The 26,181-nt window shown below is 35.5% G+C and overlaps 1 protein-coding gene across 6 annotated transcripts in view; it reads left to right on the forward strand.

Moving 5' to 3' along the window:
• EPHA7 (EPH receptor A7) overlaps nucleotides 1-26,181 on the forward strand; it is a 159,553-nt gene that overhangs the window by 122,565 nt on the left and 10,807 nt on the right. For 2 of the 6 annotated variants that reach the window (XM_040696845.2, XM_040696849.2), the window contains 9 exons: nucleotides 1,691-1,799; nucleotides 2,442-2,497; nucleotides 6,338-6,463; nucleotides 10,666-10,851; nucleotides 11,412-11,473; nucleotides 12,471-12,680; nucleotides 13,722-13,871; nucleotides 18,147-18,340; nucleotides 19,403-19,558. In XM_040696845.2, coding sequence (XP_040552779.1) covers nucleotides 1,691-1,799; nucleotides 2,442-2,497; nucleotides 6,338-6,463; nucleotides 10,666-10,851; nucleotides 11,412-11,473; nucleotides 12,471-12,680; nucleotides 13,722-13,871; nucleotides 18,147-18,340; nucleotides 19,403-19,558 — 1,249 coding nt within the window. Of the gene's footprint in view, nucleotides 1-1,690; nucleotides 1,800-2,441; nucleotides 2,498-6,337; nucleotides 6,464-10,665; nucleotides 10,852-11,411; nucleotides 11,474-12,470; nucleotides 12,681-13,721; nucleotides 13,872-18,146; nucleotides 18,341-19,402; nucleotides 19,559-20,732; nucleotides 24,911-26,181 lie in introns of those variants that run through there. The other 4 variants (NM_205083.2, NM_001397476.1, XM_040696846.2 and 1 more) reach the window with 4 other exon arrangements.

Below are 26,181 nucleotides of genomic sequence, written 5' to 3' on the forward strand. Positions count from 1 at the left end.
GGAGTTCTAAGAAGGAATGATAAAGTTTTAGGAAATTTTGCATAAACTCAACATACCTGTGTTTGAGGCTGTGTAATTTCATCGGCATTCACAGGAACTGTCATTTGATGGGCACACAGGAACTGAATTGTATTACTTGTGCCCATACACTCCTGTACAAGAGTACACTAATTCCCTAAACGTTGCACAGATGGCATATGTGCAGGTCTTTGGTAGCACCTTGCTGACCTGCGTATCTCAGGACATTATACTTAACTCAAAAATAAACATTTGTTCTTTTCAGTTAAGGCCCAATATGAATAATGAGATATTCCTCACCCGCATCATATAGAACATCAAGAAATTATAAAGTTTCTTTAGGAATTAACACTAGGGGAGAAGGAATTTCATCTCGACACAGAGGTGCTGTTTTACACTGTTTAACAGAACAAGAGGATTGTTATTTTAGGGGAGAAGCAAGTAGTACAGATCGGTGGCAAAAGAAATCATGTTGATTGGTTTACTTCTCCTAAGACAGAGTAAGGAAAGGACTAGTGTATTTGTTTCTATGGGAACCTATGAAAACTGCAAGAGGAAGATTCTGTGGAATTCATAAAATCTTCATCTTTAGTTAGCACTACCATGACAATTAACTGTATTAACGTACCATCTACAGTTTAGTTAATCAGCTGAGAGTATTTTTTTTTTTTTCCAAACCTGTCTGCTGCTTCCAAATGACTCACACTTCCACACTCCCTACCTCATTATCACTGCCTGATGCCTCCTCCTTTATTCTCAGCCTCTTGGGCCAGGCCAGATCCTTACTGTTACAAATCAGCATAGCACCATAATGTTCAGTAGAGCTGTGCTCATTTTAATGCAGCTGAGTATAGGTCCACCCTTATTAGATGAGTGGCAAGTACAGTATTTAACAAACTTTGAGGTTTCTCAGGCTATGTATTTACACCCTCAGTTTAAATTAATGTGATATGCATACATTTGCATTTATTAATAACACTGGCATAATTGAATAAAAAGAGCAGTAGCGTGTGGATATTTTAGCATGTAAAATCTATGAAGCATGGAGGATTCCATTTTGTGTTTGTGGAAACACTTTTTCATTGTTAACAGAAACAAATTTTAAGTGATAATAACAATTTGCAATGATTAATAGCAATAATAAAGAAATACGCTAAGAAGTCTGTGTTAATAGATAATGTTTCATCTTAAAAATTCTTATTATACTTATGATACCATTTCTTAGGAATATCATCAAGGTCATTTCAATCAGTTTTAGGGGTAAAGCTAGAAGTGGAGCTCTTCAGCATTCATTCTCCTACTGTCTGCCCTTTCAGGGATGTCTTGCTCCCTTTTAGGAAGGAGTTAGTCACTGAGCAAAGCAGAACAAAATGCAGCAATAGGAGGGTTGATGCTGGCTTTCAGCAAACTGAAAGGGTTGGTGATCACTTTTAAGAAAATTGTTGTACCACTTTGAGCAATTTCAGCATAATTCCTGTTTCTTCCCTGTTGATGATCAAGGATGAATTTCTTGTACAGGTCTTTCTTTATATTAACTTAATCAATCTAGTAGTCTTGGGCAACTGAAAAAGTAAACTAATTGTCTGCAGTTCATTAAGGTCGATTTAATTTTTTGCAGCTCTTTTGCAGGGAATAATTTTAAGCTAATCTCTGCTCTTTGCCCTGTTTGCAGCCACCGCTGTTTCCAGTGAACAGAATCCTGTTATTATCATAGCTGTAGTCGCTGTGGCAGGAACAATCATTCTGGTCTTTATGGTGTTTGGATTCATCATTGGGCGAAGGTATTGCATCTTACATAGGCATAAGAACATCTAAGATGGTAATGTGCAAATCTGAAATGGAACTTGTGGTTAGTAAGGACATTTTTTGTTTAAATCTCATTATCAATTATACAGTTTATCCAATTTAGCAGGACACTCTTAAATCAAGATGTTCTTTCAGTCCGATGTGAATGTGCTGTAAAAGGAACCCTTAGTACATTCTTTACTTGTACTCCTGGAAATTCCTTTCTGTTTAGTTTCTCTCACACAGAGAAGCCTGACACTTTATCTGATCAGCCTTTAAATGACTTTGCATTCAAGAAAAAGAGGCACAGTAAGGTTAAGAATACCCTCATGTAAAGTAGTGTTCTACTTTCAAGTTCTTTAATCCTCTGTTTTATCCATAGAAGCTATTCACAAGAACAAGGTTCTTTAGGACCTGTCCCAACTAGTATTTGATACAAAAGCCTTTTGATTACAACTGTTCATGATTTATTTAAACCTCTGCTGTCAAGAGAATTATAGCTCAAACTTTCAAAGGGCCTACAGGAGTTAGGTGCTCATGGCCTGAAAATCCCAGCCCAAAGAACTGATGTTGTCAGGACTTCAGATGTGAGGAAGTAAATCATTATTTACCAGTAAAACTGACATCTTTCTTTTCAGGCATTGTGGCTATAGCAAAGCTGATCAAGAAGGGGATGAAGAGCTTTACTTTCATTGTAAGTGTTCTGCTTTTTTTCTCCCTTTCAAAAATTCCCAACTGCATTACTGTAGGTAATACTAAAATAGCATTCTGTGAAATGCAAAGTTTAAAGAAATTCAAAAATGCTATGTAAATAGCAAGTGAAAAGTTAAACACTGTAAAAATGTGACCTACAGAAAAAGAATGCTGATTTAAATCGGTATTGCTCATACAGTTTTATTTTTATACATGCATATGATAAACCATTATTTTCATTCAGTGTTTTTTGATTGGTTGTTTTGAATATGCTTCATACTGTCGTAATGATTACTCTGAAATGCAGTATTTGAGAGGTCTTTGCTAAGTGACTATATGATCTTTACCTTAGGCAAACTTTAGATTAAGAAAATGGCAGTACCAGTCCATCATTTCTCAAAAGCTGTTTTCCGCTACTGCAAATGCAATAGTATCAGTATTTTCAATAATGTCCTTAAAAATATTTATCAGGAAAAGAAAGATTAGCTGTTTCAGTACTGCTCTGTGTTCTAAAATCACTTCCCTAGTAAAGAATAGCACACAAAGTCTCTCTTTTCAGAATTTTAACTGCCATCTGAATTTACGCTAGAACTTTGGGAAAATTCAATAAAATAATAAAATAAATCTTCCTTAATGACAATAGAAAATGTAGGATGAGAAAAGGGCTTGTGCATTAAAAAAAAAAGGAAAAAAAGAATACTTTCAGTTGTATCAGAAAATTATTTTTAAAATGTTTACATTTTAGCCCTTTCTCATTTCAGTTTTATTGTCATTTTGACATCATAAATAAAAAAATACTTGAAATTGTTTTAGAATTAGCTATTAACGCAGGAAGTATGGTTGAGCTAAGTTACGAAATGATTTTGTGCATTCAAATTGCAAAAACACATAAGAGAATTAAACTGCATGCAATTTCTGACCTCATCCCCTCCCCCCCAAAGAAGCCTGGGTTTCCAGTTTTCATATCAGTAGATGATGCCATGTAGTCCTGCTGTGCTGTATGTAGCCTTTGTTGTCTACCAGCAATAACAGCTGTAGTTTAAATCCATCTGATTTTCTTTTTATGAAAGCAGTAAGGTTTATCTGGTTTTATATTTATTGAAATCATGACCTACTATTGGAAAGTGATGATATATGGAGAAATAAGTAGCCACTAGTCAAAAATCTATAGCATCTTCTCAGTGCGTAACTCTAAAGCAGTAGCTTTAGCCAAATATCCATTGGAAATCAGATCAAGGTTTATTTCACCTTTCTATCTGGGCAGAATCAGATCAAATGGAATCTGTGAGTATGGATGTGTTGCAACCTAAATCATTTCATTTAAATGCAGTGAGTATTAAATCAAGCAGTGACAACATTGCAGCTTTTCTCAATCAGTTTATAATCTGTACAAGAAAGGTGGAAAATAATAATGGGATAAGACTTATTTATCATGCACTTTGCAGAACAGCTGATTTTAAAGAGTTCATCGAAGATCTGATATAACTTAAATGTTGCTATTCTAGTAGTGATGTTTTGAAATGTGCCTCTTACAGATGCATTATAAGCTTTTCACATCTTCAGAAGAGCTACTGCTTTCACTTTTTACATCCCCATTATGTCCTTGAAGGAAAAGATCGACTATGTATTCTTGTATTTGAGCATATAAACAAAGGGAATGTGCTAGCTAAATAATCTCTTACCTCATTTCCATGTTTTTTGTTTCAGTCGAAGCGTAAACAAATTAACGCTGCTACTTAACATTTAATAGTTGATCTAGAAATTGTGAGAAATCTTTATTTCACTTTGAAGAAATCTGGTTATCCAGAAAATCAGTCAGGACAGTTAGCATACACAGTCTTTTAAAAAATAATAGCACCAAATGTAAGTCATTTTTTTACCAAGATAGTTTTTCATCATCTGTTGATTGACAGCCTAGTATTTAATTTTGTTCGATACTCATAAGCAGAAGAAGATGGAACACTGTGCTTTGGTAACCAGCTGGAACAGAATTATGGTGTCTTTCGGCTCCAGGACTGCTAGGCAGCCTTCTTATATGTAGAGGTACCACAGTGGATTTTCAAAAGCTTAGCTTACAACAAACATTTAACACAAACATTTACAAGTAATTATTTTTATAACACGTTTTAAATACTGCTTTTAGTAGAATATCCTATCTTTTCTTTCTATCCACCTGAATTTTCTGTGGCCCAAGTGCTACATTTAAAGATTAAAAACAGTGGAGGAATTTACTCAAGGAATTCAAACTTACATTTTGCTTCCCCCTACCTTCTTCTAACAGTGTCTTCAAATCCATGCCAGCACTATTTCACGTTGGTATTCTGTGATAGCCTTGGCCTGTCAAAATGTTTTATGACAACCTGAATAAAGAACCATCAGAGGACCATTTGAGATTCACAAGGTTACCTCCAATTCAGGCCTCTTATCAGAAATACAATGAGGATGGCTCATTCTCCATCTCCTTGCCTGAAAGCATTATTATAGGAGTTTAATCTATTGATTTATTCTCCTTTTCTCTGGTCTTTTTTTGGTTTTAATAAATATTTATATTTTAAAAAAATTGTAGCATTGTCAATACAATTGAAAGAACATTTATTTAAGTACATAATATCGCAAGCAATAACATCAGGGCAAAATCGTGAATAATTTTTCTGCATGCAAATTCATTAGATTCTTCAGTCAATTACTTTAGCTTTTTCCTTCGTACGAGTTTTTAATTTTTTGTTTTTGTCAGTAATGCAATCTGACACAAAAACGTGACTACTAAGCCATTTTTAAATATATCTTCAGATTTAAAATATTTTATGATCAATTAAGAGATTACAAAGCAACTATAAATTATTTATGTTATGTATTGACTTTTGATCCAATTCATGTATATCAGTGCATCAACTAGCACTGGAACATTATTGCCTTTCCATATTGAGTTTTAATTTGCTGATTTAATTAAAACCCAGAACTGTAATCCTTGAGAGCCAAATTAATTTCATAAAAATTGCTTGGTTAATAGATTTTCAGGTTGCTCTACTTTCACCAGAAGTTTCTGCTTTCAAAAGAAGAGCAAATTTTCTTGCATCAGCAGGAAAAGGGAAACACTGCATGCTGGCCAGAGCACTACGCTGCCTGAGTTACAGTAAGAGCTGTATTGGAAAATGAGGGAGCAGAACCCAGGGTGCTACATTTTATTCACTTAGATGGTTGGGAGAGGTAATTGTTCCACAGCATCTGCTTTCCCTTCCTGTGCCTTTACACATCGGTTACAAGAGTTTCTTATGTTCATATTGTAGTGTAAGACACATACCTAAGGATATAAATTCCAAGCAGTGTGAATAGTTTAACTTGGCTACTGCCAGAATCTGGAAATACATTCAGTGGTTTAAGCAAATTGAAGTAGGTAGAGGAGCCTTTCAAATCCCTGTAGAAGAGAGAGATAATGTAAAGAAATGCTGTTTACTCAATCTGGGAAAAGAGGGTAAGCTGTCCTTACACAGAAAAGAAAGTTTCACCTCCTTTATAGCCTCCTTCCCATCCCACTTTACTTTTACTCCCACTCAGGCCTTGTATTTTGTTCCATTGAATGTTATTTAATGTTTATTCTTTCACTCAGAGGTGTAGGTGAAAATGCTAACGTTAGTCATTTTTAAAGCTGGGATTGTGCACTTGTGTCAGCATGCTTACAGATGATGCCTAAAACTAAAGCTGCCTCTCAGAGCGGCTGACTCAGACGCTGTGGAAGCAGGCTCATTCTTCCAAGAAGCACTCTGCATAATGAAATTCCTGGGCTGACTGCATAATAAGTGCCTTTGCTTCATCACAGTCATGCTTTCTTACATCATTACAGTTAAATTTCCAGGCACCAAAACCTACATTGACCCTGAAACCTACGAGGACCCAAATAGAGCTGTCCATCAATTCGCCAAGGAGCTAGATGCCTCTTGTATTAAAATTGAGCGTGTGATTGGTGCAGGTAAGGCTGTCGTGGCTTCCTTATTCAACTGTTCCATTTAGCCAGGATGGAAACTCATACATCATAATGACAGGCAAATAATTATACCTCCTCTACAGAAGAACTTTCTGCATTCAGCAGAGTGGTTAAGAGCAGTGAAGCTACACTTGCTTCTAAAATGTAAAAACAAACAAGGAAACAAAAAGCAAAAAACAGACACAAAAAAAGGACCAATAAGTAAATGAAGAGTTTTGCTTGACATTGAATGGCTGTGAGTTTTTAATTTCTATATTTGCTGTTTAGTATGCACTTTTTTTTTGGGGGGGGGGGGGGAAGTGATTTTGCTTTTATTATTTACTGCCAGAGTAAATAGGTTAGGCATGATTGCAAATTCTGCTGCTTTCCTATTGCAAAAGGGTTTTTTGACCTCTCATTTTTTCTTCATGTTAGTAACGAAAACTGGCTGCAGCACAAAATCTTACATGCAGACTAGGACGGTCTTGTTTCTGTATAACAAAATCTTCCCTAAGGCTGTTTTTTGTTCTGCCATTTTTCTTTTTGATATTTTATGAATACAAAAAGTTATTGTTTAACTTCTCATGACTGATTGTAACTGCACCAGCATTACATTGCTTTTCTTCCTCTTGAACTGTCTACCACCTACTTAAGCCATGGTGTTCATGCTCTAAAAAAGCAGTTTCATTCGTTTGCATTAATAAGATACGTGACATTTTTATTGCACTACTCTATGTAGTGAAATTAAATTTCTGTGGGTAAGAAAAATATCAAATACTTGGGATTCCTGGAGGAAATGTTCTTTTGCTTTCCTGTTGTTTTATAAAAGTATTAGTAGAATACTTTTAAAATCACCCTGTAGTTTGGCATGACTGTAAATTACATAGTGCAGTATTATTTTAAAAGAAAAGAATAAAGATCTCTAAAATAAGCTGTTTTAGCAGAAAAATCTTTCTGTTTAGACTTCACAACACATTTTTAAAGTAACCTCACTCTTGTTGAATCATGTCTTTATCAAGGACTAGTACCATTGTAATTAACAACACTGATTGAGAAAATTACTGTTTCAGATGAGTAAGAGCATAAGAATCCTTAGTAATTTTCTGTGATGCTAGAATGGCAACATCTCTTCTAATAAACATGCAGTATACAAGATTTAAAATCTAGATTAACACAGAAAAATTACAGTTTTATCTGTTGCTTAGAACTAAAAAACTATCAGCATTACAAGAGTTCTGAACATGGTAATGTGATCAGTTGGACTTTCTGAAGCCTTCTGAGCAAAATGTTGAAAATGCTTCATTTGCAAAAAGGATACAATTTAAGACACTAATATTTTCAGTGTTATGGCAGAAGAAATCCACAATGTTAATTTTGTTGACAGATTAATTTATTTTTTATTTTAATGAGTATAACTGATTGCAAAAAAAACTTGTGTCAGCAGTCGTTCTGAAGAAAGTTGTTTAGAAGTACTGTGGTGAAGATATATTGTGTATGGGGGGGGGGGGGGGGGAGATTAGCTATGGCTTTACCCTGTGAACGTAGAATGAAATGAAATCTAATCTAGATAAAGAACATTAAAGACTAAGAGAAGCAGCTGAAACTTGTGTATCAAAGAAGGGTGTAGAGTTGCTGCTAGTGACAGCACCAGAAAAGCCACTTAGCAGTCTCAAAGTGTACCAGCAATGCTGGCCACCTCAGTTGTTGATTAGTGCCCTGTCTCTCTCAGACAAACAGGGTGCAAGTATGTTTGTGCTCAATTTGCATGGGGGTTATGTTTTTCACTTGCCAACGTTTTCATTACCATCCTGCTGTGGCCACCTGTCAGATACAGATTATGGTGCCCACTGTGTTGAGTCTTTGTTCATATTTCAGATCCTTTGTCATAGCCTGCTCCTTGTTGACGTGCTGAGCTAGTGGCTGTCAGCTGTGCAGTGTTCACACCCTTGTCATATTTTCTGGGTCCATTTTGGACACCATTTCAGCTAAATATACTACTTTGTTGGGAATAAAAGTTATTTGGCTAGCAACCTGTCCTTAAATGCATGATATACACGTACAGCTTTCTGGTTTGTCTGAGTATGAGTGATCTGCTTTTGGAAATCAATCAAAATCAGATCCCAGAGAGCTGGAAAGGAGTTAAGCCTTAGTGTCTTCTATACCAAGTATCACAATTTCCTGGCACTGAAGTATCACATACAAACACATACATATACTCACATCTTATTTGCAGTATGGGATAAAAACAGTTCCAGAAGGTACTGAGAGAGAAAATTTTTATCCTTTAGTCAGTTATTGTGGCTAGAGACTGTGATTAAAGTGAATGGTGAATTCATTAATAGTCATCAACATCGCTAATGAAGTGCAGGAGGAAGGTTAAGGCACTAATCTAAGGACATGTGAAATCCATCAGCTGATCATTGTGTATGTCCCTGCCTCATAATATCCATAGCTGTGACTCGGGTGTTCATACCATAACTCCATTGCTTGAGTATAGCTGAGCCTAATGCCTCATCTGTTCAGGCAAGAACATCCTCCTCCATTGGCCTGATTAGCTGAGATACAACACTGTGTTTAGAGTGGTATTTGGAGTTGATGGAAGCTAACCTTAATTCAGCTAGTTTAGAACACAGAGAGAGGAATTTGGTTATGTATGCAGTCATCTCCAGTGAGATTTGCAAAACTGGCAATTCTGAGTGGAGATTTGCCCAGACAAGTCAGTAGGAAATACGGTCTAGCTAAAGTTCTACTCTTCTGGGCTGGAGGGACTGTGAAGCTGAGGCCCAGGTGCTGTTCTTATCTTCTCTGAGCTCTGCTGTTAGGAGTGTCAGGAAAATAGTAGTGCTGGAACAGTGATTGTGGCTCAAACAAGATTTCTTAGCATTTATAAATTAGGACAATTAATATCTATCTCCTTAGGCACTTTCTAAGCACACTCTGCTCTGCCAGTTGCCATCCTAGCAGGTTTCTCAGGACCTCAGCTTATATCACGAAAGGATTTTCTAATCAAACAGTCTATGTCAGTCTTTGCTAATTCTATTACTGTTTTTTTAGCTCATCCTAAAGCATGTCTTAAATGTAGGTGTGTCTGCATACTTCTGTATACTCAGTAGCTTAATGTTAAGACATTCCACAGGTATGCTAGAGGTGAATGTCAGACTTGATTGGATTTGGAGGAGGAACTTGGCTCTTCCTCTCCCATACTCCAGATAAAGTTGCAAAATGCCAGACTACTAGATTCTCTGCAGTGAATCTTTTCTTTTTGTTAGAAAGTATTTTGCTTTATTCCCTGTGAAATATGTTACCACCATATTCTTCTGTAAGTCCCAAGAAACCTTTCCTTCTGGCTACAGAACAGGGATTTCTCTTTTTCTCCTTACTGACACTGCTGTGAGGCAAGTGGCACTCCTTAAATCTTTCACAATCTAAATAATAATGAGACAGATAAATTGACACTGAGCTTCACATCAAATATATGTCAATGCACTTCTTTCCTGTCCAATGGAGTCCAATTACTTCTCTCCTAAATTATGGTTGCTGAGACCTTTTTTTTTTTTTTTTGAGTTCTTGCAGACTGACCATTTTTTTCACATGCTTCTTCAAGCTGCAATTATCTTTCAATTTAGAAACCTTTTACAGAATTCCAGCATTTGCTTGTGTTTGTTTAATGTAACAAAAATATTATAATTCACACCTTTAATTTCATAATCTGCAAAGTAAATTGTGCTTCTTGAAAGTAATAATGTAGTGCTTCATTTAACACCATAACAATGTTAAATTTAAACAGCTTTGAAAGAGGTGCCTTTTAAAAGGGGAAAAAAAAAAGAATCTAGCAATAGTGATGAAACCATCTAGAACAGAAGGACATTTTCACTTCAAATGATATTAGTATTTTTGTAATAATATTTTCTTATGAAAGAAACTTCATTTCCTATTTTTGAAAAAAAAAAGCAATAAATTACTTGTGTTTTACGAAGATTGAGATAGCAATGCCGTAGATTGGTTTAACTTCATATGTTCTGTTATATATTCACTCTGCATTTAAACTAGAGCATGTGCCTGACTTTGTGTTCCTAAGTAATCCATTAAAATATGAATATTCATATGTTAAATTTAAACAAATACTTAAGCAGCTAGTTGAATCGAGGCCTGTAAAGAGTATTGATTTTATAGTCACAGTAGTTCAGTGTTGATCTACTTCATTTTAGGAGAATTTGGTGAAGTGTGCAGTGGGCGTCTAAAGCTTCCTGGCAAGAGAGATGTTGCAGTAGCCATAAAAACTCTGAAGGTTGGCTACACGGAAAAGCAACGGAGAGATTTCCTGTGTGAAGCGAGCATCATGGGACAATTTGACCACCCCAATGTTGTTCACTTAGAAGGGGTTGTTACCAGAGGTAAGCAGCAGCTTGATCTGTCAGTCAGATAACAACCTAATGGCAGAAATTATTTTAGTTTACTCATGGTCAAAGATTAAAATTATAAACAGGGTGCACAGTCCTAATGGATGTCCTGATGCGTAACTGACTAAAACAATACCTACTTCATGCTACAAGCTGAGGAAAAAAATTAAGATGCATGCATGATTAAAAGATGAAGTACTTTGAAATACATTATTTTTCTAGTTTCATTTAGCCTCAGAGACCGTGCAGAGAGATAAGGTTTCTTATGTCCTTTTATATTATCTGAAGTGTCATTATTCCAGAGTCCTGTTCACACAGCAGGAGTCAGGAGAACACACTGACATTTTGATTTGTACAGTTTAATTTTGTGAATCATGACCACATTCCATGCAGACATTTAAGAACTTATTAGAGCTCAAAAACAGTGCTGGAGGCTTCTGAAATGCTCATGTCTCGACAATTCAGTCCTTCAAAGAAATAACATGTTTTATCAAAAAAAGGCAGTCCATTTTTATTACGGTTTCTCAAAGAAAATGTGCCTTCATTTCTTTCAGGGAAACCAGTCATGATTGTAATAGAATACATGGAAAATGGGGCATTGGATGCATTTCTTAGGGTAAGTACCAAAATGAAAATATGTAAAAACATACCTTGTTTTTTATATATGTATATGTATGTTTTTTTATGTTTGCATGTATATATATTTATATGCATACATTCATGATAGGCCACAATAAAAGGCCTTTTCAGGCTGAAATTGAATTTGTCAAATATTAGCAGTTCTTGATCTTTTTTCAGCAAAGTAAGATCAGAAATCAGAGGATCAAACAGGATCATATGGAAACATTCTAAGAATTTAAGTGATTTAATGTGGTATAGAAATGGTGGCACTTATTACTGTCACCAGCTGAATTGAGACCACTGATGCTTGAAGCTCAATTTTCTTTTCTTTTTTAGTTTTTTTTTTTTTTTTTTTTAGTTTTTCAACATGGCAGAAATCAACAAACAAGAATCCCTAAATGAACTATAGTCATGTTTATGAGAAGAACACAGGAAAAAGAAAAACAAGTTCAAAAGCATTTAGAGTTTATGGATGTATGTTTTGAACCAGCCAGTTCTTACTCCTTACTGGCTGTACAGTGTAAAACAATGTGCACCACCCTATAGAGAATGGAAATACATATATTAAATATAAAAATTATATGTATATAAATTCCAAGCTATTAAAAAATATTGGTTACTTGGGTTCTAAAAGTAGACAATTCTCATTTTCTTGACAAATACAATTATTCTAAGAAATGAACAGCATAAAGGCAAACTGTGAAGAGTTGTTTCATGAGGTAAGCTTTCTTAAAAAAGACTTGCCATGAGTTGGTGAGAATTTTATTGGGATTGGTGAGTTTTGTTGTTTCTAGTACATGAGCTACTCGTACATTTAACTGGAGGTACTGCTTTATGTCTGAAACAAAACATAACTTGCATTTGAGGTGAGTTTCTTTGCCCTAAGATGAATTGCCTCATGTAAATAACTAGAAATCTAAGGTTGTAAAAATAATTCTTATTTCTTTCCTCAGCTATACTAACAAGTATTTCCCTTCTTTATTTCCCTCCAGAAACATGATGGGCAATTTACAGTCATTCAGCTGGTAGGAATGCTGAGAGGAATCGCTGCTGGAATGAGATATTTGGCCGATATGGGATATGTACACAGGGATCTTGCAGCACGCAATATTCTTGTCAACAGCAACCTTGTTTGTAAAGTATCAGACTTTGGCCTTTCCAGGGTTATAGAAGATGATCCAGAAGCCGTTTACACTACCACTGTGAGAGAAATTTATATTTTCTTAGTCATTTAAAGATATAGTTACTAAGAAGCACATATTCTGGCAAGCAGAGAAAAAAGAAATATGTTAATTCCTTGAGAAATGGAAAACACTGAAATGGAAGATAGTCTGCAGAAATCTGGCTCTAAGTAGAGTTTGATATTTTTGCAAGAGCATGTATGTTGATTTAGTAGAGATCTAAATATTTTGTACAGTATCATCATTATTCCTTTCCGCATAATTCTCTGTTTGAACACATACAGAAGTTTTAATCATAGAAAGGTTAGTCACCTCACCTAATATGAATCAGTTAAAATACTTGTAGGGTATTATCATTTTCCAGAGTAGATTTTATCTTAGCAAAAAGTTGACTAGCTTGAGGCAAGATTGTGACAAAGCTCAACTCTCGTGTTTTCCCTTGCTTTTGGGTGGGATGCTTATCTTAAATAACCATTAATCAGGCACACTATGCTCTTTATTCTTTTCTTGAGCCAGCTTCATTTTTCCACCACTGAGGCCTCACACTACCTATGTTCTCATGCTGAGGGAAGGAGGGGCCCCTGGAATCTGCTCTGACAGGCACAGGGATCTGGGAAACTGCAAAAGTATTCAGAGGTGTCACTCCTGTCACTAGGCTCTAACTGGAATCCTGGTTTTAAAGTGCCAGACTGAGATTTTGGAAGAGCCGTATGACAATTCTATGGGATTTATATGCACAGAATGAGATTCCCTTTCCTTAGCTTCAGTCACCCAGGAGTTAAATGTTGAGTTTAAATCAGACATCTCAGCAGCCCCTTAAAATCAATGGAGAGAGAAACACTTGCAGAGAAGTGAACCCAACTTAGCTTAGACAGGCGTCTAAGTTTCTACAGTCCAAGTGATTAAGAGCTTAAGACTCTTGAAAATTCTGCAATCAGTAAACTATGATAGATTGTGTAAGTACTGACTTTGATGTTGGTAGAAATAATTATAAATGCACTCTAAGAAAGATGGTGTGGAAATTATGTGGGAGAAAAATACATTTTTTTTTTTTTTACTTAGGGTGGAAAAATTCCAGTGAGATGGACAGCTCCAGAGGCCATCCAGTACCGCAAATTTACATCAGCCAGTGATGTATGGAGTTATGGAATCGTTATGTGGGAAGTAATGTCTTATGGAGAACGCCCTTACTGGGACATGTCCAATCAAGATGTAGGTCATACTTTGTAAGAGCACATGAGCACACAAATATTAAGTATTTTAAATGCATACACATATTTCACCATACATGAATGTAGTTTTATTTTAGGAAGAGACAGTACGGTTCTTAGAAAAGGTTACAGAGTTTTTATTTTTCACCTTAATCTTTAAATCTTTCTTGTTCTTGATATTATGGTTTTTGTCCCAAGTTTAAAGTAAAATTGGAACATCAAAAATAGTAATATATGCACTTCACCTTATTATACTTAAGCATAGAAGGAACTAATTTTTTCCAATGAAAAATTAATTCTGAGGTTTCTGACCTCAGAACAATGATTAATCAGTTGGAAAAAATTGTTAAAAATCTGAATGGCAGTTAATGACCTACGTTAGCATTTTAAAGTTAATTGTGCTGATTTCACAATATCTTTGTTTGCATAAAATATGACCTAGAGCAACAGGTCAGCAGTAATAGAACAGGTGGGTGTTAATCTATGTTTCTGACAAGACGATCTATGAATATAGAAAGTATACAGGGAAAAGCTGTGCAGGTGAGAAAGATGTCAGAATGATTTGCATTTGAATTTCTTTGGGTCAGGGGCTTGAGTTTCTTTTTTATTATAGTTATTATTTTATTTTTTGATCGAATGATAGACACTGAAGTTTAAAAAAATGATAAAAGTGTAAATGATGAGTCAGTTTGGCACAGTGCAAAGTTGTTAATATTTGACAGGTCTCAGTGTCAAAGATTTCATGGACTGTCAAAATATGGGCAAACAAGTCCTTGGGGCAGAGAAAGAGAAATATTTACATTCCCTAGACACCCAGTAGATTTTCATTTCTTTTGACACCTTCCTTCTGTACTAGATTCAAACATAAAAGAAGTCTGACAGGAATATAAGATGCCTCAAAGGCAAACCTTACCTATCTTTCAAGGAACAATAAGGAAAAACTCTTAAATAGGGGAAATTCCACTATCTTTGTGCTTCTTGGTGGATTCTAGAAAGTATTCCTTCTATAGGAAACTGCAAGTAAAGCAAATCAATTATAATTTCTCATAAAATAGCTAATTGTTGTTTCTCACCATTTCATCTATTTTTAACATTTTACACAATAATTTTCAGTAGCATGTAAATAAAAGATGCATTGGTGATTTGCTAAAAATAATTTCAAATGTTTTTGTATGTTTTGATCTCTACAAACATGTCCTGAAACATGTCCTTGCAAACATATACACATCCAATGAACTGTGTAAACAAATCCATAATGCAAAAATGTTCAATCATCATTTTATTATTTTTTTTATTCTCCTTCACAGTTGTCAGTGGGAGTATTGAACTTGAAGCGAAAATAATAAATATGTCTTTTCTCATTTTGCATACACGCCCAGGCAGTTTATTAGTCTTCAGTGCATCATTTTGTTTAAATGTGGATGTAGTCATGGATGAGATCAGACCTCTATGTCTAAATTTGCATCTTTTGAAGACACTTGTTTAATCCCACCCCTCTACCTTTAAGTCATTCTTTTAGAATGATAGAGAACACTGATTATTGTTGCAATATCTCTTAAAGCTTATACTGTGCTAGTAACAGGTACCCTTTCCTTCATACACTTTAGCTTCTATACTTTTCTTTCTGTGCTTTACTCTATTCTCCTATTAGAATGCCAGTGTTTGCTGGTTTTAGCTTTTACTAGTGCTGGTGCGGATTAATTCTTCATAAAAGGTTAAGAGTTTAGATTTACTTTTATTATTATTATTATTTATTATTATCAATGTTACCATTTTTATTATTGTTACTATGTAACCAGAAGCAGTGTGATAATCACAAACCAAACATTTATTTGTCCCGCTACCCTTAATTTTTCTCTGATCTTTGTTAGCAACCAATACAGCCATTGAACAGGCCTGACACTCTTTGAATTGACTTTACATTCTCAGATAACCAGATTATGAAAGAAGCATAATTGATAATTGAAGCATAGACCAGTTCCGTTAGTAAGAACTCCATCTGTGCTCTTTGTAGCTTTGCTTGTTTAAAAACATGTATGTTCCTGAATCAATTTCTCTATTTCTGAATATTGATTTTTAGAACACCACCCTCACCTTTCTAAACAGAGTAGACACTGATATTCTTCAGATTGTCTCAGATTGTCTCAAATACTTAAAAACAAGCAAAAAGACACATAAGCTACTTTACTTATCAATATTTTGGAATCTTTTTACAACATTTTAGATGTTTCCTGCTATTCCATCTATCTGTAGATAACTCATTCATTTATATCTCCAAGTTTCATGCTTCATGTCCATTTTGCTCAGCATACACATCAAAGAAGCTGATGCTACAGCCTTTTAAAAATATATCTCTTACTAGTTTCTTTTGAGACTGTAGTGAACATGGAAAAACTGTGTTCATGAATTCACCATCCCTTACTAAGATAGAATCTGGTCTGTTATTTTGAAATTCCTTGAATAATTTGGTGTTGGTTTTGCTGTTGGGATTATCTACTTTTTCACTGGTTGTTTCTGCATGCTGACCTCTTAAATAACTGTTTCATTTTTAATAAATCACACATACTATCTTTTATCTTTTAGAAGAACTTTTCTTAGAGATTTCTGATTTACTTCTCATAGCATGCCAGTTTTCCTATTCATGCTGTAGCTTATTTTTAACTTTTCACTGCTACTCTTGATTGTGAAGAGCTGTTCTGTTATTTCTCCTCTTAATTCTGTTGCAAAAGATCTTACATTTTATTTTTAATGGTTTGGCCTTTTTCATTTATAGTATTGTTCTTGCAATGTCTGTGTTCTTTGCCTGCAGAAATCCTCTCTTCCCACAGTCTGACAGATAACTTCACTGTCACTAAAAGGTCATCACACTCATTCTTCAAGGTGTGGATGTTACTGCAGGAATTGAATATTTCTCAGTCATTTTTGAGATGTAGGGCAGTATTGTCATTCTAAATGCACAGATAGAATGCTGAGGCCCAGGGAGAGGAGGCAACCTCTCTGAGGTTAGAAGGGCATCCAGTAAGTGCCCTGTCTGTGTATTATACCTCCTCTTTTCACAAAACTTCATTTCTGCATAAAGGGTTTTGATAGAATCATGGATTTTAGACAGCTTTTTTGAAGGTCATTTTGTATTCTTTGCAGTTCTGTCTACTTTGCAGTCCACTGCTTTTGTATTTTCTCACACAACCAATGGAATGTTTCGTATCTGAGGTTATTATTTTCACTAAACCCTGGATATTCACCAACTTCATTTATCATACTAGATCTGTTTCCTAGGGCTAACTCCAGAACAGCTTCTGATCTTGCTTTCTGTAAAAGCCGAGGGAGAACACAGTACCCTTCAGGAGCAAGCACCGTTCCTTAGCAATTCTAATACTGCTATGTCGGTCAGTGTCAGTATACTTGAAATCCCCCATGAACAATGTTTTAGCCTTTTTTGCAAGCTTTTCTTATCTGCATTGCTTCCTGATGTGCTTTCTTATCCTATCCTCAAGGTTTACAGCAGTTTTTCTCTGATCTTACTTTAACCATTTTGCTTTCTCACTTAAATCCAAATGAGCTTTGCAAAGGAAGTTGATGAGTGGATGGAATCCTTGGTTCAGATGTTTGTGATCTTCTTTAATTATATCATCGTTTGTCCATATCTCTTATTACATCTAACTTACTGTTAAGGTGATATATTAAAATACCATTCAGCTAGGTCTTCTTTACCCACATGACACATTTTTGCTACTTTATCGTTAAGTTAACACAGCTGGACATAGAATACAACTTTTTTTTCCTAACAATTCCTATCTGCTAAGCATTTTTCTTGGATCCTTTTATAGTATTTTCAGGCTTTTTATATTTTATATGTGTATGCACAGATCCCTATCCACTTACAAGTCATTTGCTTCTACCACACTCATAAAGGCCTTGGGGCAAGTAATAACACTTTCTGAAATAACTCCATTTATCAATCTATCTGTTACTCCCTTAGTGAATTTAATTGTTGCTCCCTGCTGCTCACTTGACTAGGTAATAGAGCTATGTTCTCTACATACAGAACAATATTTTTATTAACCCCAAAGATAAGATTAGGAAACTATTTGAAAACACGAAGGCTAGTGTCAAAACAGAAGTTTCATATTTTTGCAATGCTGATGGCAAATTTTAGTTTATTGATTTATTATTATTATTATCATCATTATTATTGTGCATTTCTTGCACGAGGTAGCAAAAATATATTTCTTAAGTATCCTGTAATAAAAAAATGACTAATTATCTTGACTACTAGGTTATAAAAGCAATCGAAGAAGGCTATCGTTTGCCAGCGCCCATGGATTGCCCAGCAGGACTACACCAGCTGATGCTAGACTGCTGGCAGAAAGAACGTGGTGAAAGGCCAAAGTTTGAGCAGATAGTTGGGATTCTGGACAAAATGATTAGGAATCCAAACAGCTTGAAAACCCCTCTGGGAACTTGTAGCAGGTAAGAAAAGCTCATATATGATGATGTGCATGACTGGGTTCTGGATGTTCTGGTTGGTGACTGGTTCCAGTTCATACTTGCTCCATGTGTCTCTCAGTTCTTCCTTTCTTCTGTTCCCTGTTTTTCCCATCCCTTATTCACCTTCCTTTTGTATTACACTGAACTAAACCAAAAGGGACTTTTCATAAAAAATAACCAAAATAAAGTTTATATTGTGGAACTAACACACTTCTCAGTAAACTGCTGCCTGCTCATCACTCCTTCCACTACCAGCAGTCTTTGTTTTCCTTGTTTCTTAAAACTGTGAAGTCTCAATGGCAAGGATCATCATCTGTTGTAGTTTCATATGATGCATCCCTTGCCTAGTAGGAATTCATATAGTAGAAATTAATACTTTTGTTTGGCTTGCTACACTTGAGGATTTTACCTTTTGTATTCTAGCTTTATTTCCTTTCAGTGATTGCATCTCATTGTACTTCATGATGTAGCTTTTAATGACTTCCTCATAAAATTCAGGTGATTTATTTAATCATGGTAATCTTTTTATTCACAAGCTAGATCAATGCACTAGGGAAAAAGCTTGCCTGTGTTCCTTTCCCAGTTCTTCTACTGACTGATTTGCTCTGTGACCTTAAGCAACTTACTTTGTTTCTCTGCTTTTTCCCTGTCTTTGTTTTGTCTGATCCAGTTGAATAATGGGAATAGTTACTGCTACATTCTCTAAGATGCTTAAAAAGTAGTATCTTTATTTTACTCAGCAACTTCAGTTACAGCTGCTGTCATGCTAGGCTGATATAGTGTTGATAAAAATAGTCCATTAGGCTGTTGTTGCTCACTCTGACCTTTCATCTTTTATATGAATAAGTTTAGGAAATACATATTGTGAGCTACAGCGTAGTCAGAGCTATTCACAGAATAATCTAACCTGTTTATAAAGGCCTATTACTTTCTACTCTTGAAGTTTTGAATACCCCAAACTTATTTGACTCTCACCTTGCTAAATACTCCCTGATGTTTTACTCTCTTTGGAAACAACTTACTTTCCTTTTTCCTTCTCCATAGACCAATTAGCCCTCTTCTGGACCAGAACACTCCCGATTTTACCACTTTCTGCTCCGTAGGCGAATGGTTACAAGCTATTAAGATGGAAAGATATAAGGATAATTTCACAGCAGCAGGCTACAACTCTCTTGAATCAGTTGCCAGGATGACTATTGAGTAAGTTAGTACTGGGCATGTTTAACTTGCATTTAGGGAACTTCTAGGTAAAATAATACACGATGTTCAACTCAAAAACTTTATCCTGAGTACAAACATGGTACTTGGGGTTAAGCCAAAAGGTTTAGCAGCTCATGATGTTGCATTAGAACATCCCGTGAAAGGGCAAATACCCTTGTGTGATACCTATGTGTGGCATCACTTTTTTCCCCATTTTTTAAGACAAACTGAAATAATAACGAGGCTAGAATTTGAGGAAGAATTTGGCCCATTTTAAAGTATGTATGTATAGGAAAATAACTGCTTTTTTTTTCTCTGTCTAATCGGTATATTTTTCCAGATATGTACTAGGAAGATGTGGATCTTTCTTCTAATTGGCTGGGGGCTGTTTGTGTCCTTCAGGAAATGACTTTGCATTAGGATAAAAGACTATAGAAGCAAAACAGTTTTCTGAAGGCAAGCATGGCCAGTACTGGCACTGCTGTCTTAAACAGTTCTTGACACCCTGAAAACAAAGTTCTTATTCTGATAGTAGCCAATCACTTGCAATGCCTTTTACAGAGCAACATTTTTCTAGACATGTTTGTAACGATATTCTCAAGCTTCCAGCTTCATTCCTGTCTACCTGGTAATGCTGGGGGCCCAGCCTATAGCCTGAGAACTGCCACCAGAGCCTAAAAGGTAGTGGATCAGTAGCACTACTAGTGATGACATTGAAACAGCTGGTCCTTTTTCATTTGCGTGATGGGTATGGACCAATATGCAAAGGCTTTCACTAGACATCTCTTCAGGAAGCAGAATGTAACATCCCAAATCTTGCATTTATACATAACTTACATAACTTTTATCTTGAAAGCCTCCCGAAGTATTTTACAAGAGAAGCGTCTCTTCCTTTGGGTGTCCTTAAAGGCCACAATAAATGATTATCATAGCGTAAAACCTCATTCTCAGAATTGGACACACAAGGCATTGTAATTACATGACACATGCCATGCAATTACACTCCTCACTGAAGGTCTGTATGGACTTTACAGTACTGAGCTGAGGTTCCAATACAGCTTTAATGTTAGAAACCTGTAGCCCAGACCACTATGTAGCTTTAACTCACAATTGATTACCATACAGTAGCAATCTAAGTTGAAAAATTAACAATGTACGCATTTGTCTTCTCCAGGGATGTGATGAGTTTAGGGATCACGTTGGTTGGTCATCAAAAGAAAATCATGAGCAGCATTCAGACTATGAGAGCACAAATGCTACATTTACACGGCACTGGCATCCAAGTGTGATAGACATTTCTCCCTTATGAGGGAGGTGACAGACTGAGAGAACAGCACTGGCCTTCAGTATATATGAAGTGCTACTAGAAGACACTTGATTTCCTGGGTCCTTCCTGCAGTGAATAGAAGAGCTACAAGAAGCACCTACAGACTTGAACTCCTAAGTGCCACCAGAATTTATGAAAAGGGAATTAGGATCCACCAGTGGTGGCAAGGAAAACAGCAGTGACAATAAACAAAGTACTACCTGAATAAACATACAAACACCTTGAGCTCTCTAACCTCCTTTTTATCTAATAGACTTTTTAAATGTACATAAAAATTTAAAAAAGAATATATTTGTCAGATAAAATCATGATATTATTGTTGAATTCAACAAAATATTTTCCTTAAATCTGTGATTTCTGAATCTTTTCTTAATCATTTGTGTTTATTCTTCATAAAGACTTTCTTTTAGTATGATGTTTATATCTTTGGACCTTTTTAGTGCTAATTATATGACACATTACTACACTGGGTACCTCTGAAGGATTATTTGAGTTCCTAGAGATTTAAGAAGCATGACCAAGCAATGTATATCTGTCCCAACTTTGGTATCCTTTCATGCCATTTACTTTTGTTAAATCAGCACTGTATTGACATGACTAGCTAATTGGCAGGGAGTCAGGAAAATGCAAGTTGCCAAGAGCTCTGATATTTTTTAAAGAATTTTTTAAGATTACACATATACTATCTTTTAAAAGAAAATAAAAGACAAAAAAAAAAAATAAAAAAGAAAGAAAAGCAATAATGACCCCTATGTAGTTCTAGGCACTTTTAGCAAATTGTTTGCAAGATGATTTTAATGGACTAAAGTGAGATATATTCTAAGATGTAGATCTACAGCTGCAAACCTGCTGAGGCACTACGTTGAATGGACAAGTGATTGTAGGAGTGTCTCAGAACATAGGTGCAGTTCTCCAGTGTTACCTAAACCATTTAATCTGAGCACATCACATTTTTTTTCAATATTTTGCATTAGCAAATCTAAGAGAAATAGCTGGCATATATTTTATATGAATTTAAGTTGAATGCAGTCCAGCTGTGAGAGTAAGAACATAGATTTTATATTAGAAACGTAGAGCATGTGGCAAGGGGCAGTTCGAATTTTCAGGTTTTTTACAAGCTTTTACAGCTCTGATCAGATATTTGTGTTTGTACTCACACAGACACAGCAGTCATCATCAGGAGCACAGACATAAGAGTATTTGCTCAATGGAATATCTTCTTACACCATTTACCTACATATGTTTTGTGTTTGATTAACTATAAGCAATAACAAACTGTGTCTTCACAGATACGGTGGGATTGTATATGAAACAGAGAGAAATGCTTTACAAAATTCTGAAAATTGTGAACTATCCCAACAGTGAAATGCTGTACTTCCAAAGAGAATTGGGCTGCTTCTATTGATTTTGATAGAGAAAGATCCCAGGGATCAGTCATAAATTGGTCTTGTTTGATAATGTGGGAATCCACACAAAAAAAATAAAAACAAATGAAAAACCCTGTAAATTTTCCTTTGTAAAACTTGTAAATTTTATTTATACTGTCTTGTTTTATATACACATTTATGTATAGTGAGCTCTGGATACATTGAAAATGCACTATATTTTTCTATTTTACTTGCAGAGCATCACAAACATGTATATTCAGTGCTACATAATGTGTTTTCCCACATTTAGGACCAAAGATAGTTATCAAAAACTTAAATACATCATTTTTTCCTCCTTTTTTGAACCCCTTTTTAGATCACTGTACAGTTATATTTGTCATTTTATTTATTTGTTTCATTAGAAAAATCAGTTTGGTTACACCAGTTTTGTCCCCTCGCCTTTGTTGAAGAAAATCTGTAAAAAGCTTTTAATTAGAATAATCCCATTACGTAGACACTTCCATTTGTAATCTTTGTAATAGACTGTAAATATATTTTTGGAACTATAATGCAATGTGCATAAGGGTTATTTTTCAGTGTCCATATATGATTGTTTATACAATTCACAGCACTTTACAGTCATGCTGAGAAGCCTAATTTATTGCCTGGATTTGGGCAGAGTAAGAAAAAAAGGTGAATATTCTTATTTCATATTAGATTGTCATTCAGTAGGAATTGAGTTATTTTCATGTATGCAGTTCAAGATTTTTTTTAACTACTAAAATTAATTTTCTAAAAATGGTATAGAATTAGGATGCAGAGTAGACTGCATGCCCAACATTGAAAGTAGTGCACACAACTACTTGGCCAGGGCACTTCCACTTGCCATTGGAACACTCATAATTAATAAACATCTGTTTTGTGTTATAACTAATGCTAAGTGCCTCACTACTGGGGTGAGCATCTGTGAGCAACTGCACAGGGTGCTTGTCAGTTTTGCTGCTGCTTTAGGCACCTAACTGTAAATTTAGGAGTCTAAGTTCAGACACCTGCTTCCTTACAAATCTTGGCTAATGTTCCTAAGGGCTTGGTGTTTCCAGGTGTGATGCAGCAATACTGGTATTGCTGAGAACCCCCAAACACTAAATGAAAGAAAGTTGAGGCCAGGCTTCAACCTGAGAACCTGTTCGGTGTTCTGAAGCACAGAGGCCTCAAAGCATGTGTGGTGATGTAGACTCACACATGTAAAAGTGAGGGCCCTAATGTTTTTTCTTCCTGATTTTCCTTGTTTGATTTAAGCCATCTACTTTAAATAATAAATATATTTTATCATTCATCTGTATACCTTGACTGCCTTAAAATTGCCGCAGTTTTTTACGCATTTGAAAGTGGTAGAGTAGACCCAGAAAGCACAATCAATACCAATATTCCTATCCTATCTATCTGTTCGGAACATTATTGCAGTTTAGAGCACATGCATGTTAAAGGGTTTAAACTGGTAGAGCATCAATTTATATTGATGTTGATTTCAGTTCCCCGGGTTTCACAAAAACATAGTCCAGTATTTAAAAAAACAAAGTGCCAGGGACAGTTTGTGTTCATGAGAACCGGAAAAAAAGTTGGGAGGGAGAATTAAAGGCTAAATGATGAAACAAAGAACTGAGCTCAGTTCTGACTTAATTCCACTGAACTAGGGTATTGTGCATTGCTAAAGAAGACAATATCAGGCTGCCATGAGGTTGATATTCCTTGATTTTATCTATCTATAAGCATCTAAAAGAAAGATACCTAAGACAAGCAGGATGAATCTCCCTCTGGGAATTCTTATCTCCATTACCTCCAGGGGGAGTCCAGATGATTAGCTTAGTTTAGGCATCTGATGTCTAGATAATTAAAATTAGGTGATTCTTACCCTGTATGGCCTCAGCTGCTACAGTTTCCCCTAGAATCTGAGTGTTGTTGAAAGGCAGCTCCTCTACTACTAGTATGTCCCAGAATGTATTTAAACTGGGCTTTATCACAAAGAGAGGGTTTGCTGTGTTTATGGTTGTTGAGTTATTTTGTTATTTTCTTTTTCTTCAGAGATTTGTAACAGATCATCTAAATGCTTTTTGTATATGGGTATTAATTCTTGATTTATTTTGTGATTGTTCTGAGGAAGACCTGCCTAGTAAATTACAGTTATTTAAGACTTTAAATAATGAGAAATATTTGCTGGCATGCTGCTTCAGTCCAGAGTTTATGTGATCAGATATGGTAGTTGCTGTTTGCAAAACCATGTTTATCTAAAAAAAATGTCATGTAAAAATCTCCAGGAGGCAAAGATGCTTAAATGTGTCTAAAATTGAATGTTGCCCTTAATATTTCAATAATTGAGCTCTGTCTGTATTTTTCTCCATTTAAAATGAGTTTTTAATATTTGTTTAAGCTGGAGTCATCTGGCATCCACTGAGGGAGTTTCAAAGAATTATTTTAAATTAAATTTGCTTTTCTCCACTAATAATAATATACGGTGAATAGTTTCCACTGTTTCAAATGTTACAAAAACTATTGCTTTAATGTGGGGGATGAAGGGGTCTATTTTTATTCTGTTGTTCATATTTTTTTTACGTTTATTGGTTAGTAGCTGAAATAAAAAAGATAATAATTTGTCCTTAACTTTCTAACTAACTCATATTTAGCAATTTTGAGAATGATTTAAATTCTGTGACTTGCAAGTTACTACTACAATATGGTGATTGTGTCACTACAGTCATAATGCCAAGTGATGCTGAGACTCCCTAACACAGGGACAGGTTCATCTGGCACTTTGCTGCCAAGTAATAGCATGAGACAGTCCACTGGCTGTGTGGGAGGAGTAAATGCCAACTCAGTCAAAAAGGGGTCATTCCACACTTAAAAATATATTTATGTTATATACTGGATCTACCATTTATATCCTTTATTTGTTGTTTCCCTGCATACAATTAGAAACTCATATGCTCATAACTTGTTCAATGTTTGTTTTATGATGATGGGGTTTTTTTTTGTTGTTGTTGTTTATTCGTTTGTTTGTTGTGTTTCATGGGTTTTTCTGGACAAGTGGAAGTTCCCAGACAATGATAAGGCCAGGTAAAATACAAATTCTTGTGTAAGAGTACTACTGGCAGCAGGTACTAGAGGGCTGTTCAGATGGTGCTGTGATTTGCTGAGCTAGTAGCACCATGGGAATTATGCATATTCAGGACCTTTTAGAATTGTACTGTATGACCTCACTAATATGTAGAAATAAGGGAATTTTCAGAGAATCATAGAATGGCTTGAGTTGGAAGGGACATCAAAGATCATCCAGTTCCAACCCCCCTGCCACAAGGCAGAGCTGCCCCGCACCAGATCAGGTTGCCCATTCAACCTGGCTTTGAACACCTCTAGGGATGAGGCATCTACAGCTTCTCTGGGCAGCATGTGACAGTGCCACACCCCACTAACTTGGAATGAACTTTCACATGATAGATTTGGGATCCAAAAGACTACTTAAAAGTGTTGTCATCAAACTAATTTCCAGTAAAACAAATTCTGGGCAGCAACCAATGTTTTCTCTCCTATCCCCTTAAGGACGGTCCAACTTAGCCAACAATTACTTTTAAACAAAGATCCTTATTGTTTGCATAGTGTAGCCTTCTATGTACTTGGGAAAAAAAAAAAAAAACAGATTTCCCGCAAAAAGGACAAGGTGGAGGGCATACAAAAGTTTGGGGTAAAAAAAAAGAACACAGAAAGAAATAAAAAAATAAACAAGTGATCTGTGAAACCCAAAGTGAGACTGTTCACCAATTTTGTAACACATTTCATGCAGTGCTTTAAAAAATATAACAGATCACACCATACACATAAAATCTGCAATATTCTGACAAAAGAGTAGTTACAGAACACAAGCTACATTTGTGGGA

Source organism: Gallus gallus, chromosome 3 (genome assembly GCF_016699485.2).
Source record: "Gallus gallus isolate bGalGal1 chromosome 3, bGalGal1.mat.broiler.GRCg7b, whole genome shotgun sequence".
Lineage (NCBI taxonomy): Eukaryota > Metazoa > Chordata > Aves > Galliformes > Phasianidae > Gallus > Gallus gallus.